Below are 12302 nucleotides of genomic sequence, written 5' to 3' on the forward strand. Positions count from 1 at the left end.
AGTCCAATGTCTGCAATGGGGTGGAGTTAATCGGACAGTACCCTGGCTTGTGGAAAGACCATTCAGGAGCCTGATAATAGAGGGGAAGAAGCTGTTCCTGAGAAGCTGTTCCTGAGAGGTGAATTTAATTATTTGAACCAATTTAATATTTTTGTACACCAGAGATATTTAGAAACATAAATTATACTATTGACAGGAGACATTTTGACCAAAGATCCTAGAGGCTCCTCTAGTATCTTTGATTTTGATTGTCTTGACTATGAAAGTTCCAGGGTTAGGATGTAGATGGCAGTGTGGCCTCACCATCTGATTCAGTGCTCAGTCAGCCCTGTGCGATTGGACACACAGGTCTGCACCAGGTTAGTAAGAGGATGGGATCATGTCCCGGCCACGAGTTGCATTGAGCACAATCTGTCCCACAACCAGCGTTATCAACACCTGCTGCCTCTCTCACTCTTTTCTTACTCCAGACTTTGTCAGTCTGAAGAAGTCTCGACCTGAAATGTCACCCATTCCTTCCCTCCAGAGATACTGCCTGTCCCACCGAGTTACTCCAGCTTTTTAGAAATATAGGTGCAGGAGTAGACCATTCGGCCCTTTGAGCCAGCATCGCCATTCAATGTGATCATGGCTGATCATCCCACAATCAGTACCCCGTTCCTGCCTTCTCCCCATATCCCTTGACTCCGCTATATCCATATCCCTTGACTCCATCAAACTCTCTTTTGAATGCATCCAGTGAATCAGCCTCCACTGCCTGCAGAGGCAGAGAATTCCACAAATTCACAACTGTCTGGGTGAAAAAGTTTTTCCTCATCTCAGTTCTAAATGGCCTACCCGTTATTCTTAAACTGCGGACCCTGGTTCTGGACTCCCCCAACATCGGGAATGCTTAATCAAAAAAATATTATGCATCAGTTTATTAAATGAATGTCAGAAACAGAAGTAGTGTGGTGGCACCTGGTGGCAAGCCATGGGCACAATGAACCCTCGGCTCTGGAGAGGCAGCGTCTGGGTGTGGGAGGCGCTAGTCATGGGGTTGGTACCTGAGTTGGTATTTAGGGCCGGGCAACATCCGTGACCTTCGAGGAGTAGGGAGCTGTATCAGACAGAATAAACACGTCTCGTGCACACAACTTGTGTCCGCTTAGTTTTTGGCTGGACTCCTGCGAGTCCCTGCTACAGTGGCCATTTTCCCCTCAAACTAGCTCCAGCATTCAATAAGACAACATTTGATCTTTCAGCTCAGCATCATTTTCTTGTACTAACCCTGTGCCCCTACACTTGTAGAGTCATTAGGGCGGCAGAGTGACGCAGTGGCAGAGTTGCTGCCTTACAGCGCCAGAGACCCAGGTTCAATCCTGACTACTGGTGCTGACCGCACAGAGTTTGCACGTTCTCCCCGTGACCGCGTGCATTTTCTCCGGGTGCGGGTTCCTCCCACACACCAAAGACACACAGGTTTGTAGGTTGATTGGCTTTGGTGAAAATTGTAAATTGTTCCTCATGTGCAGGATAGTGTTAGTGTACGGGGTGATTGCTGGTCGGCATGGACTCGGTGGGCCGAAGGGCCTGTTTCCACGCTGTATCTCTAAACTAAACTAAAATAAACATTGCGTTATACAGCACGGAGAAGGCCCTTTGGCCCAATTTGCCCGTCGACCACCTCACGTATGATCTTATACCCTCATGATCTTATACACCTCTATAAGATCATCCCTCGCCATCCTACACTCCAAGGAATAAAGTCCTCCATTCAGCTCAGGCCCTCAAGTCCTGCCAACATTTTTTGAATAGTCAAAAATTAATCAATATCTGACATGAGCATGTACAGCAAATGAATCCCCGCAGAACTTCTTTGATAGAGAATTCCAAAGATTAACCCTCTCTATGTGAAGAAATTCCTTATCTCATCAGTCCTGAATGGTCCAACCCTTATTTTTGAGGCCGTGATCCTTACTTATGTTGCAACTGGCTGAGATCTTTCCATTGATATATCTTCACTTGTTCTGCTCGGCACTTTGAAATTTTGCTTGTGAAACTCCTCGGAAATCTCGAGAAAGGTCTTTCCCATTGTCTCTGGAAGGAAGAGTCCAATGAATAAAGCGAAGAGGCAACAAAGAGATAGGAACAGCACGTAACAGAAACTGCCCAGTCCTTCCTGAAAGACAAGAAGACAGGGTGACTGCAGCAGAGCAGACCTTCGTAATAGCAGTAAAGCTACAGTACATGTTCATTTACTTTCTTCTATTCTCTTTGTGTCTAATTAGACGCGTCTGATTTTTCTTTTGATATAGGGAACGCTTTCTTGTGGATTTTGGGGACATTCAAAACTATCTCTGCATCTGGCCTTTTGGGTGGGCTTCTATTCCCTGCTGAAAGCAACTGATATTTGACCTTCCCTCAACAGAACATGGTTCATCTACAACTCCACCATTCCCGACACTTCTTTTTATCCAGTTTCCTGCATGGACTTTAGTTCATTTTCTCAAAGGTACAGTGGCGCAGAGGTAGAGTTGCTGCCTTACAGCGGCAGAGGCCCGGGTTCCATCCTGACTCTGGGTATAGATGGATGCTATCTATACGGATATAGCATGTAAACCCGAATATCAACTACTCCTACTTCTGCACTTCTGTTACTTACCCACTGATAGATACAACAAATAGAAAAGATCCTTGGTTTGCACCTTCTCCCTGTGACTACGTGGGTTTTCATAAAGTGAGAGAAGCAGAATTAGGCGATTCGGCTCATCAGGTCTACTCCGCCATTCAATAATGGTTGATCTATCTTTCCCTTTCAACCCCATTCTCCTGCCTTTGCCCCATAATCCCTGGCACCCTTACTAATCAAGAATCTACTACAGTAACACCTTGCAATAAAGGACCTCTATGTCGCCGATTTTGGTTATGGCGGACAGAGGCTTCCGTTGTACTGCCATGCCCCACTTCCGCCCGTTACTCACAAGCTGGCACCACCTGGCGGGAGCTTCCGGTCGCGGGAGCAGAGAGCACGAAGGCTGTGCGAGTCCCGGGGCCGTCTCTGGCGCAGCGAGTGTGTGGGCTGGGGGCTGGGGCTCTGTGGCTCCACGGCCTGGGAATTCCCAACTGTTTAACCCCAAAGCCACGTTTCTTCTCTCCCTCACTCGGTTATAGTGGACAATCGGCAATAACAGACACCGCCGCACCTGGGTACTTCTAGCATTTCGTGTTCATACAACGTGGAACAATTTTACTGAGGGGCGGCACAGTGTCAGAGTTGCTGCCTTGCACCGCTTACAGCGCCAGAGACCCGGGTTCGATCCCGACCACGGGTGCTGTCTGTATGGAATTTGTACGTTCTCCCCGTAACCACGTGGGTTTACTCCAAGATCTTCAGTTTCCTCCCACACTCGAAATTTGTACAGGTTTGTAGATTAATTGGCTTAATCGGTGAGTCAAAGGGCCTGTTTCCGCACTGTATCTCGAAGCTAAACTACAAATAAGATTTGCCACAATATTAAAATGAAAGATCGGCTACATTCATGATACTTACAATGAGGAATGGGAAAGTTAACCCAACTATAATGAAATTTATCCAGAAAAGGCAGCCGTTGATCATGTAAGCTGCAGGTCTTGCAGTTTGGTCAAAGATCTCCATTGGAATGATCCCAGTCACTCCAGCTAAGGATAGAGAAATCACAATAGAGTAACACTGAACCAAGGCATCAGTAACTCCCTGCAATTATTCAGACTACTGTTTACCACGTGCGGGTAAAGATGAACACCATATCACAGGAAGATGGACATTAAATGCTGGAGTTACTCAGCGGGACAGGCAGCATCTCTGGAGAGAAGGAATGGGTGACGTTTCGGGTTGAGGCCCTTCTTCAGACAGAGTTAGGGGAGAGGGAAACGAGATGTGGAAGGGTGCAAAGAACATCTAAAGTGTGAAAAGAACAGATGATGGTCAGGTTGTACAATGGTTGATTGTTGGAGGTGACGAAACCTATCACAAGACTGTTGCATCATTAGCCACAACAACTGTTGTGTTAATCTACAGCCTTTTAGGCGCAAGTTGTGACACTTCTACATCACAAAACTGAGAAATTTCAACATGAGGAAATAGATTATACAGACACTCCCCGACTTATTCAATAGGCGATTTACATAAACTCGCACATGCATAAGGAATTCTGTACTCAGTCCCGAGTGCAATCAAGGCAGTTTGCAATTTCCACAACATTGCACGATCAGTCAAGTTTACATCGGGAACAAGGCAGCAATGGCGAAGCTGCCTATCCAGAAGGCCTCGTGCTTCTGAAAGTGCCCCATCTGTGAGACGGAACTCAAGCTGGCAATGTCCGAGGTGCTTACCCAGAAGGCCGCTCACCACAGTAAGTGCCCCCAACAACAACATGAAACTCAAGCCAGCAATGGAGCCATACTTACCCACAAGGCTGTGTGCCCTGGATGCAGCCAGATGCCACTGAGAAGAAGGGTCTCGACCCGAAATTTCACCTATTTCCTTCGCTCCATAGATGCTGCCTCACCCGCTGGGTTTCTCCAGCATTTTTGTCTACCTACAGTTAATACTCTCAGTGGGTTATTTCGGGCAGGGGATGGAGATGGCGATTCCAACTTATGTAAAATCGGACTCACGTCAGGGTTCACGGGACGTAACCCTTACACGAGTCAGGGAGTGCCTGTATTTATTTATTAAAAATACGACAAATTAGTTGGAGGTAAGCAGGGAATATTCTCAGAGCAAGTCTTTTTACTCAGAAAACAAAGTCTATTTAAAGCGCATAGGAAACAGAAACTATAGCTAATATAAGACACAAAATGCTGGAGTAACTCAGTGGTTCAGGCAACATCTCTGGAGTAAAGAAATAGGTGACATTTCAGGTCGAGACTCTTCTACAGACTCCTTTCAGCCCATAGCTAATTCTCCCTAAACAATTGAGTCATTTCACCAGAAAAACAGTGAGTAAAGGATGGCTGTGTATAAATCATGCACATAAAACTAATTATTGGTCTGTGGTCACTGAGATCCAGTCATCTCCATTTTGCCCGATTTAACTTTCGTCTTCGTCTGAACTCTACAAGAACAGCTTGCTTACATTGCAGTTTTGAAGGGCTCATTTCTTTTCAAGATACAGCATGGAAACAGACCTTTCGGCCCACCGGGTTCCTGCCGATCATCGATCACCCGTTCACACTCGTTCTAAGTTATCCCACTTTCTCATCCACCCCCTACACACTAAGGGCCAATTAACCCACAAACCTGCACGTCTTGGAGATGTGGGGGGAAACCGGAGCACCCGGAGGAAAGCAATGTGGTCACAGGGAAAACGTGCAAACTCCACACAGACAGCACCCGAGGTCAGGGTCGAACCCGGGTCTCTGGCGCTGTGGGACAGCAACTCTACCCGCTGCGCCACAGTGAGTCATGGTTGGGCCTGGGCAAGCTGGCCATCCGCGAGTCACGAGGCCAGGCGGAAGAGGGCTCTGCCCGAGCCGGCTGCCTGCCCCTTTTCTGGGGTTACGTCCGTGCCCGGGTGGTACCAGAGAGGGACTACGCGCGGTCCATGGGCACCCTGGGGGATTTCCGGGACCGCTGGGCACCACGAGGGGTTGAATGCATCCTTGACAAGGATTGTAAGATAGTTGTATAATAGTTTATCATCTGTCGTGTATTATGGTGGTGGGTTCTGTTTTGTTTTTTATGCACTGTATATATTATTTTAATATTTGAATAAATAACATATGTATTTTTGCAACATTTAAAATTTTCTTTACATACTGCAATAGAGTGACTTACCTGGTCCAATTCCAAAGCTTAAGATGGATGCAAAGATGCAAATCACACTCACGTACGGCATCCAACTAGTCTTGTCCTAATTCAAGACAGATTGCATTTGTTAGACTTGCAGAGCTTAGCTTTGTATCTAATCATTGGACAAGTTAATTCTAACCGTATAAATGAAAACATACTGAGAGATGAGATTCACAGCTTTTAATTAAATATGAATTTCTTTTTTTTGCGACAGCTATCCCACCCAAGTCAGATCCAGTTTCAATTCCGGTTTGATTTGGTTCGAGTGTGGATACTGGCAAAATTGCAATCATTTTAGCCTCATTCATTCATTGATAAGGGTTATCATTATCATTATCATTATCACTTTAGATACCAAAACGGTAATCGGTGGTGCAGCTGTCATTTGTTGCCATCGGGTGGATATAAGAAAGAGGAGTAGCAACAAACCTTGAGCCTGATCTGCTCTTCACTAAGAAGGCAGCTAATCTGACCTTGACCTTAATTCCACTCCAGGCGAATCGCGGCCACAGCCGTCTTCAGGCCTGGCTCGCCCGCCGTGAAACCGGGAACCTGCCGGAGAGGGAAGCTGCCGAGCCCGACCCCTGCTCGCTCCGTGGACCAGCGAGGAGGGAGTCGGAGTGGGACGGAGGGTCGGTGAGCAGACCGGCTGTGGGAGGCAATGCACGGCCTCGATGGTGGAGTGGGCCGCTGGAGGCCCCTGCAGCAGCCTGGGGCTCAGCTGGACCGGGAACCGCTCCAAGAGACCGAGCACGTGGACCAGATGCGGCCTGCAGCGGCACGGAGCAGTGGAGGACACGCTTGGCCAGGCCGACCCTGCAATGCCACCAGGACAAAGGGTCTTCATGTTTAGGTTAAGAACTCTACATCTATAACAACTGGGACTTCAAAATGGAACCCAAATTGGCCACTCTGTATACTGACCCAGTGTACTACTACTGCATACCTGGACTGTATACGAGATGCTTGTATAAGATGCATCTAAGTGCTTATGCATTGTGATACTTGTACTGAACTGTACACTAAGATGGATTTCACTGTACTAATGATAAATAAAGTACCATTGAACTATCTTGCGTTTCTGAAACTTCTGACTATCCTACACTATCCACCGCTGCTGTGAATATATTTAATAACTCATTCTGCACGGCCCTCTGAGGTGCAGCATGCCTAAGAAATAACCCTCTGAATGAAGAAATACATCCTGATCTTCATTTTGTATCAGCAATCTCATTCCGAAAGTATAACCTTTAGTTCTAGATTACACCCCAATGAGGAAATCTCAGATTCAACCCTGCCAAGCTTGCTCAGTATCTCTCGTAGATCAATAATACGCCTCACTCTCCAGAGCCCAATCTATAACCTTTGCTCATGAACAGCCCTTCTTCATGCTCCCAGTCTGGACTGGAAGATTGGAACTCCCACATGGTTGCTCAGGAAGCCTGTTCCTCCCTGTAGTCTTTGAGAGTAAACAGTAGTGTGTAGGAAGGAACTTCAGATTCTGGTTTAAACCGAAGATAGACACACAAAAAGCTGGAGTAACTCAGCGGGACAGGCAGCATCTCTGGGGAGAAGGAATGGGTGACGTTTCGAAGGGTCTCGACCCTTCGAAACGTCACCCATTCCTTCTCACCAGAGATGCTGCCTGTCCTGCTGAGTGACTCCCGCTGAGTTACTCCAGCTTTTTGTGTCGATCTGAGACTAAATGGTAACTGGGCCTGGAATCCAGGTGAGTTGAGGCGAGGATTGGCGGAGTCATTGGTCGCGGCCCAATGGCGGCCGATGAGCGGGTAAGGGTCGGTGGTGGCGTGGTGGCAGCGACTGGCGCTGCCTGGAAGCGGCAGATGGGGAGGGGCGGTGCGGGTTGGGGGTGGCATCGGGAGCCTGGCTTGGCGGTGAAGGTGCAGCCAGTGTAACTAAAATCTGTTGTAAAGAGATCTGTAATAATGAGGATTTAGTTTAGTTTAGTTTAGAGATACAGCGCGGAAACAGGTCCTTCGGCCCACCGGGTCCGCGCCGACCAGCGATCTCCGCACATTAACACTATCCTACACCCTCTAGGGACAATTTTTACATCTACCAAGCCAATTAACCTACATACCTGTACGTCTTTGGAGTGTGAGAGTAACCCGAAGATCTCGGAGAAAACCCACGCAGGTCACGGGGAGAACGTACAAACTACGTACAGATAGCACCTGTAGTCAGGATTGAACCCGGGTCTCCGGTGCTGCATCCACTGAAAGGCAGCAACTCTACCGCTGGAGGAGGTAGTTGAGGCAGGAACTATCCCAACATTTAAATAACAGTTAGACAGGAAAATAGGTTTGGAGGGATATGGGCCAAACGCGGGCAGGTGGGCCGGTGTGGGCAAGTTGTGTCAAAGGGCCTGTTTCCACGCTGTATCATTCTCTGACTATTTGAAATGATACCTGATGAAAGACAATGACTTTGATCTTTCTAGTGATTGGGCAGCACAGTGGCACAGCTGGTAGACCTCCTGCCTCACAGCACTAGAGACTCGCCTTCGATCCCGACCTCAGGTGCTGTCTGTGTGGAGTTTGCACGTTCTCCCTGTGACCGCGTGGGTTACCCTGTTTCTTCCCACATCCCAAAGACTTTGTAGGTTAATTGGTCTCTGTAAATTGTCCCTAGTTTGCAGTGAGCCGGATAGTGGGATAACATAGAACTAGAGTGAACGGGTGATCGATGGTCGGCGTGGACTCGGTGGGCCGACGGGCCAGTTTCTATGCTGTATCTCGAAACTAAGCTAAACTGAACGAAAATGAACTTTCCTCCGAGCTTGACTGTGAGACAAGCAGGCTGGAAAGAAAGCGGGAGTGAAAAATGGGAGAGGAGGGTTAAGAGTGGAGGTGCCGAGGTTAAGGTTGGTGAATGGAAAGACACAATCATGGAGAAATGGGAACGATGGCCATGGATTTGAGGCTACAACATGTTCAAAGATTTTGGGTTTTTCCAGATGTTGGCGAGATTTACAACTCAGAAGGTCCTGAATTGTACAGAGCTCCATCCATCAGGTGGTGCTAAAGCCTCTGCCCGCGATAAGCTTGACTTTAGTGGAAGGGGTGAATTAGGAACCACTTCAAAGAAGATATAAATCCTAATATGTAAATTAAATAACTTGGTCCTCACTCACAAGTTCCTTGACTGCCTTTTCAGTTAAATATATATCAAGTATTTGTAGTCAAAGCTTCACTGTCATTGAATGCAAGCAATTACATTGATTGAACACTGGCTCTCAAAGTCAACTAAGTGTTGCTGGACATTGTGCTGAACTGAAAAAGCTCCATGCAGCTTTAAGGGCCTGTCCCACTTGCATGCGACTGCATGCATTTGGCGTGACCAGACGGAAGCGGTGTCCGCGGTGAGTACACGCTTAGTTCGCGTGTGACGTAATTTATGTCATACTCACCAATTAGCTGGGCAGGAGGTGGGCCGACTGAATTTGCGCGTCGCACTGCGTCGGGCGGTGAAGTCCTCACGCAATGGCACGTTGGGCGGTGACGTCATCGCGTAACGCCACGCGCTAGGCGTACGCCTTCAAGGCGGTGCTTACGACGTCAAGACGCTGCGTACGCCGTCAAGACGCCCTCAATGCGCCTGCGAGCCGACAGGCCATTGGCAAGTGGAATTTTCGGACAGTGCGGGATTTTCGGAGCCCCGCGCGATGTCGGGACCAGCCCCGCACAACTCCATACGCCTCCGCGCTTGGAAGTGAGACCGGCCCCGCGCGGCCTGTACGCCTCAAGCGACCACGTTTGGTCGCGCCAGACGCATGCAATCGCATGCAAGTGGGACAGGCCCTTTAGTTTTAGATATACTGTGTGGAGATAGGCCCTTAGGCTCACCACCAATCACCCAGACACTAGTTCTATCCGACAGACTAGGGACAATTTACAGAAGCCAATTAACCAAGAAACCTGCACGTCTTTGGAGTGCGAGAGGAAATCAGAGCACCCGGAGGAAATCCACAGGGAGAATGAGCAAACTCGAGTCTGTGGGATTCTTGTCACGGGAGTCTTGGTATCAACACTATTCACAACATTCTTCGCCAGTGTCCGCGTCTATGGAGGAAGAGCACAAAACGTAGCAGTGCCCCTGAAGAGGAAAACACATTCTGGAAATTCGTCAATTCCAACCTGACTGTTCATTTAACTCAGTAGAAAGAGACCGAGACTCACTTGGAGAGTCAGTGAGATGGTGAACAATGTTCCACAGGCAGCCATCATACCGTAGCCTCCTATAAGCAGCGGCCGACGTCCAACCCGATCGATGAACAGGTTCTAACAGAGGAAAGTCACATTTTAGAACAGGTCCATAATACATTTCCTGCCACCAGAAGCATTCCTGGGTCTGGCTCGACAAATCTGCCACAATCGACCATCGAGGAAATGTACTATGAACGGTTCATGGTTGGCTGAGGGGAAGGTGACAACGAGGCATACAAACTGTAACATTAATCAGGAGGAAAATGATACTAGTAGGAGGTCTAGGGTGGGGGGAGGGACGGAGAGAGGAGGAAAGCAAAGGTTACTTGAAGTTAGAGAAATCAATATTCATAACCTTCCCCTCAGCCAACAATAAACCACTGTACATTTCCTTGATCGTCGTCTGCTTTTATCTGTCCTTTTCACACCTTACCCTTCCACGTCTCTAGTTTCCATCTCCCCTGACTTTTAGTCTGAAGAAGGACCTCAACCCAAAACGTCACCCATTCCTTCTCTCCAGAGATGCTGTCTGTCCCGCTGAGTTACTCCAGCATTTTGTGTCGATCAATTTACAAATTCACGGATGACACCGCCATAGAGGGCCGAATAATAAATAAGGACGAGACGAAGTACAGGAAGGAGATTGAGAACCTCGTAACCTGGTGTCAACCTTTCTTTCAATGGCAAAGTTAAAGGCAAAGGAGATAATGATTAACTTCAGGAAGCAAAGCGGTACACATGACTCGGTATACATCAAAGCCTTCATAGTAGAGATGGTCAAAAGCTTCAAGTTCCTAGAAGTAAATATCACCGCAACTTATCCTGGACTAGCCACATCGAAGCATTGACCGAGAAACCGCACCAACGCATCTACTTCCTTGAAAGGCTTAGGAAGTACGGCATGTCCCCAACAACTTTCACCAACTTCTGCACTCTGCGCAGTTGCGCTGTAGAAATAATTTTATTGGGATGCATCACAGCCTGGTTTGGAAGCAGAGACCGCAGGAAAACGCGAAGAATTGCAGACACAGCCCAGACGATCACGCCAACAAACCTCCCTTGCACTGGCTCCATCTACACTTCATGCTGCCTCGGTAAGGCCAGCAGCATAATAAAGGACGAGTCTCACCCCCGGTCACTCCCTCTTCTCCCCTCTCCATTCAGGCAACAGGTGCAGAAGTGTGAAAACGCACACCTCCAGATTCAGGGACAGTTTCTTCCCAGCTGTTATCAGGCAACTGAACCATACCAACTGCAGAGCGGTCCTGAGCCACTATCTACTTCATTGGAAACCCTCAGACTATCTTTAATCGGACTTAACCTTGCACCAAATGTTATTGCCTTTATCCTGTATCAGGACACTGTGGACAGCTTGATTATAATCATGTTGACTGGTTAGCACGCAACAAAAAGCTTTTCACTGTACGTCGGTACACATGACAATAAACTAAACTAATAAAACTAATAGACAGTAGAAAATTAAACATTACTTACACTTGTTATTGCAGTTATGAGCTCACAGCATCCTGTTCCAATAGTGACGTACTGGATTTTTTCACTGGGAATTCCTGCAGCACGAAATACATAGACAGCGTAGTAATATGTCTGTTGGGAAAAGAGAATTAAACTCTGAATCTCGCAAAATATTACCTGCATTTGCAAGCTAGACAGGGTAAACAATGTCTGAAGAAAGGTCCAGACCAGGTCACCTATCCATGTCCTCCAGAGATTCTGACTGTCCCACTTGAGTTACTCCAGCACTTTGTGTTCAACACAAGATTCCAGCGTCTGCAGTTCCTTGTGTCTACACAAAGCAATTGCCGTTCCCATGAAAGAGTCTACTAAGCGTTGTTATTCAGTGTGGTTTACTCTTTCCTGTGAATGCCAGTGTGCTATAAAATGTAGTTTGAGTGCTTATATTGTTATGTAATATTCCACAAAAATACTACTATGCAACACAATATACTATGCATTATATACTATAACAAGGGTTTATGAATTCCTATGAAATACATTGTAATGCATAGATACATTGACAATAGGTGCAGGAGTAGACCATTCGGCCCTTCGAGCCATTCAATGTTCTCATGGTTGATCATCCACAATCAGTACTCCCGTTAATGCCTTCTCCCCATATCCCTTGATTCCATTAACCCTAAGAGCTCTATCTAACTCTCTTTTGAATGCATCCAGTGAATCTGCCTCCACTGCCTTCTGAGGCAGAGAATTCCACAAAATTCACAACTCTCTGGGAGAAAAAG

General features: G+C 47.3%; 1 protein-coding gene across 4 annotated transcripts in view; it reads right to left on the reverse strand.

The window, feature by feature from the left end:
* Positions 1-1538: 1538 nt before the first annotated feature.
* Positions 1539-12302, reverse strand: part of LOC116987534 (solute carrier family 2, facilitated glucose transporter member 11-like) — a 38525-nt gene continuing 27761 nt past the window's right edge. For 2 of the 4 annotated variants that reach the window (XM_033043644.1, XM_033043645.1), the window contains exons 9-13: positions 11536-11646; positions 10015-10116; positions 5801-5876; positions 3533-3660; positions 1539-2161 (exon numbers count right to left, since the gene is read on the reverse strand). In XM_033043644.1, coding sequence (XP_032899535.1) covers positions 1961-2161; positions 3533-3660; positions 5801-5876; positions 10015-10116; positions 11536-11646 — 618 coding nt within the window. In that variant the 3' untranslated portion in view covers positions 1539-1960. Of the gene's footprint in view, positions 2162-3532; positions 3661-4428; positions 4683-5800; positions 5877-10014; positions 10117-11535; positions 11647-12302 lie in introns of those variants that run through there. The other 2 variants (XM_033043647.1, XR_004415733.1) reach the window with 2 other exon arrangements.

This window comes from Amblyraja radiata, chromosome 25 (genome assembly GCF_010909765.2).
Source record: "Amblyraja radiata isolate CabotCenter1 chromosome 25, sAmbRad1.1.pri, whole genome shotgun sequence".
NCBI classification, from domain to species: Eukaryota; Metazoa; Chordata; class Chondrichthyes; order Rajiformes; family Rajidae; genus Amblyraja; species Amblyraja radiata.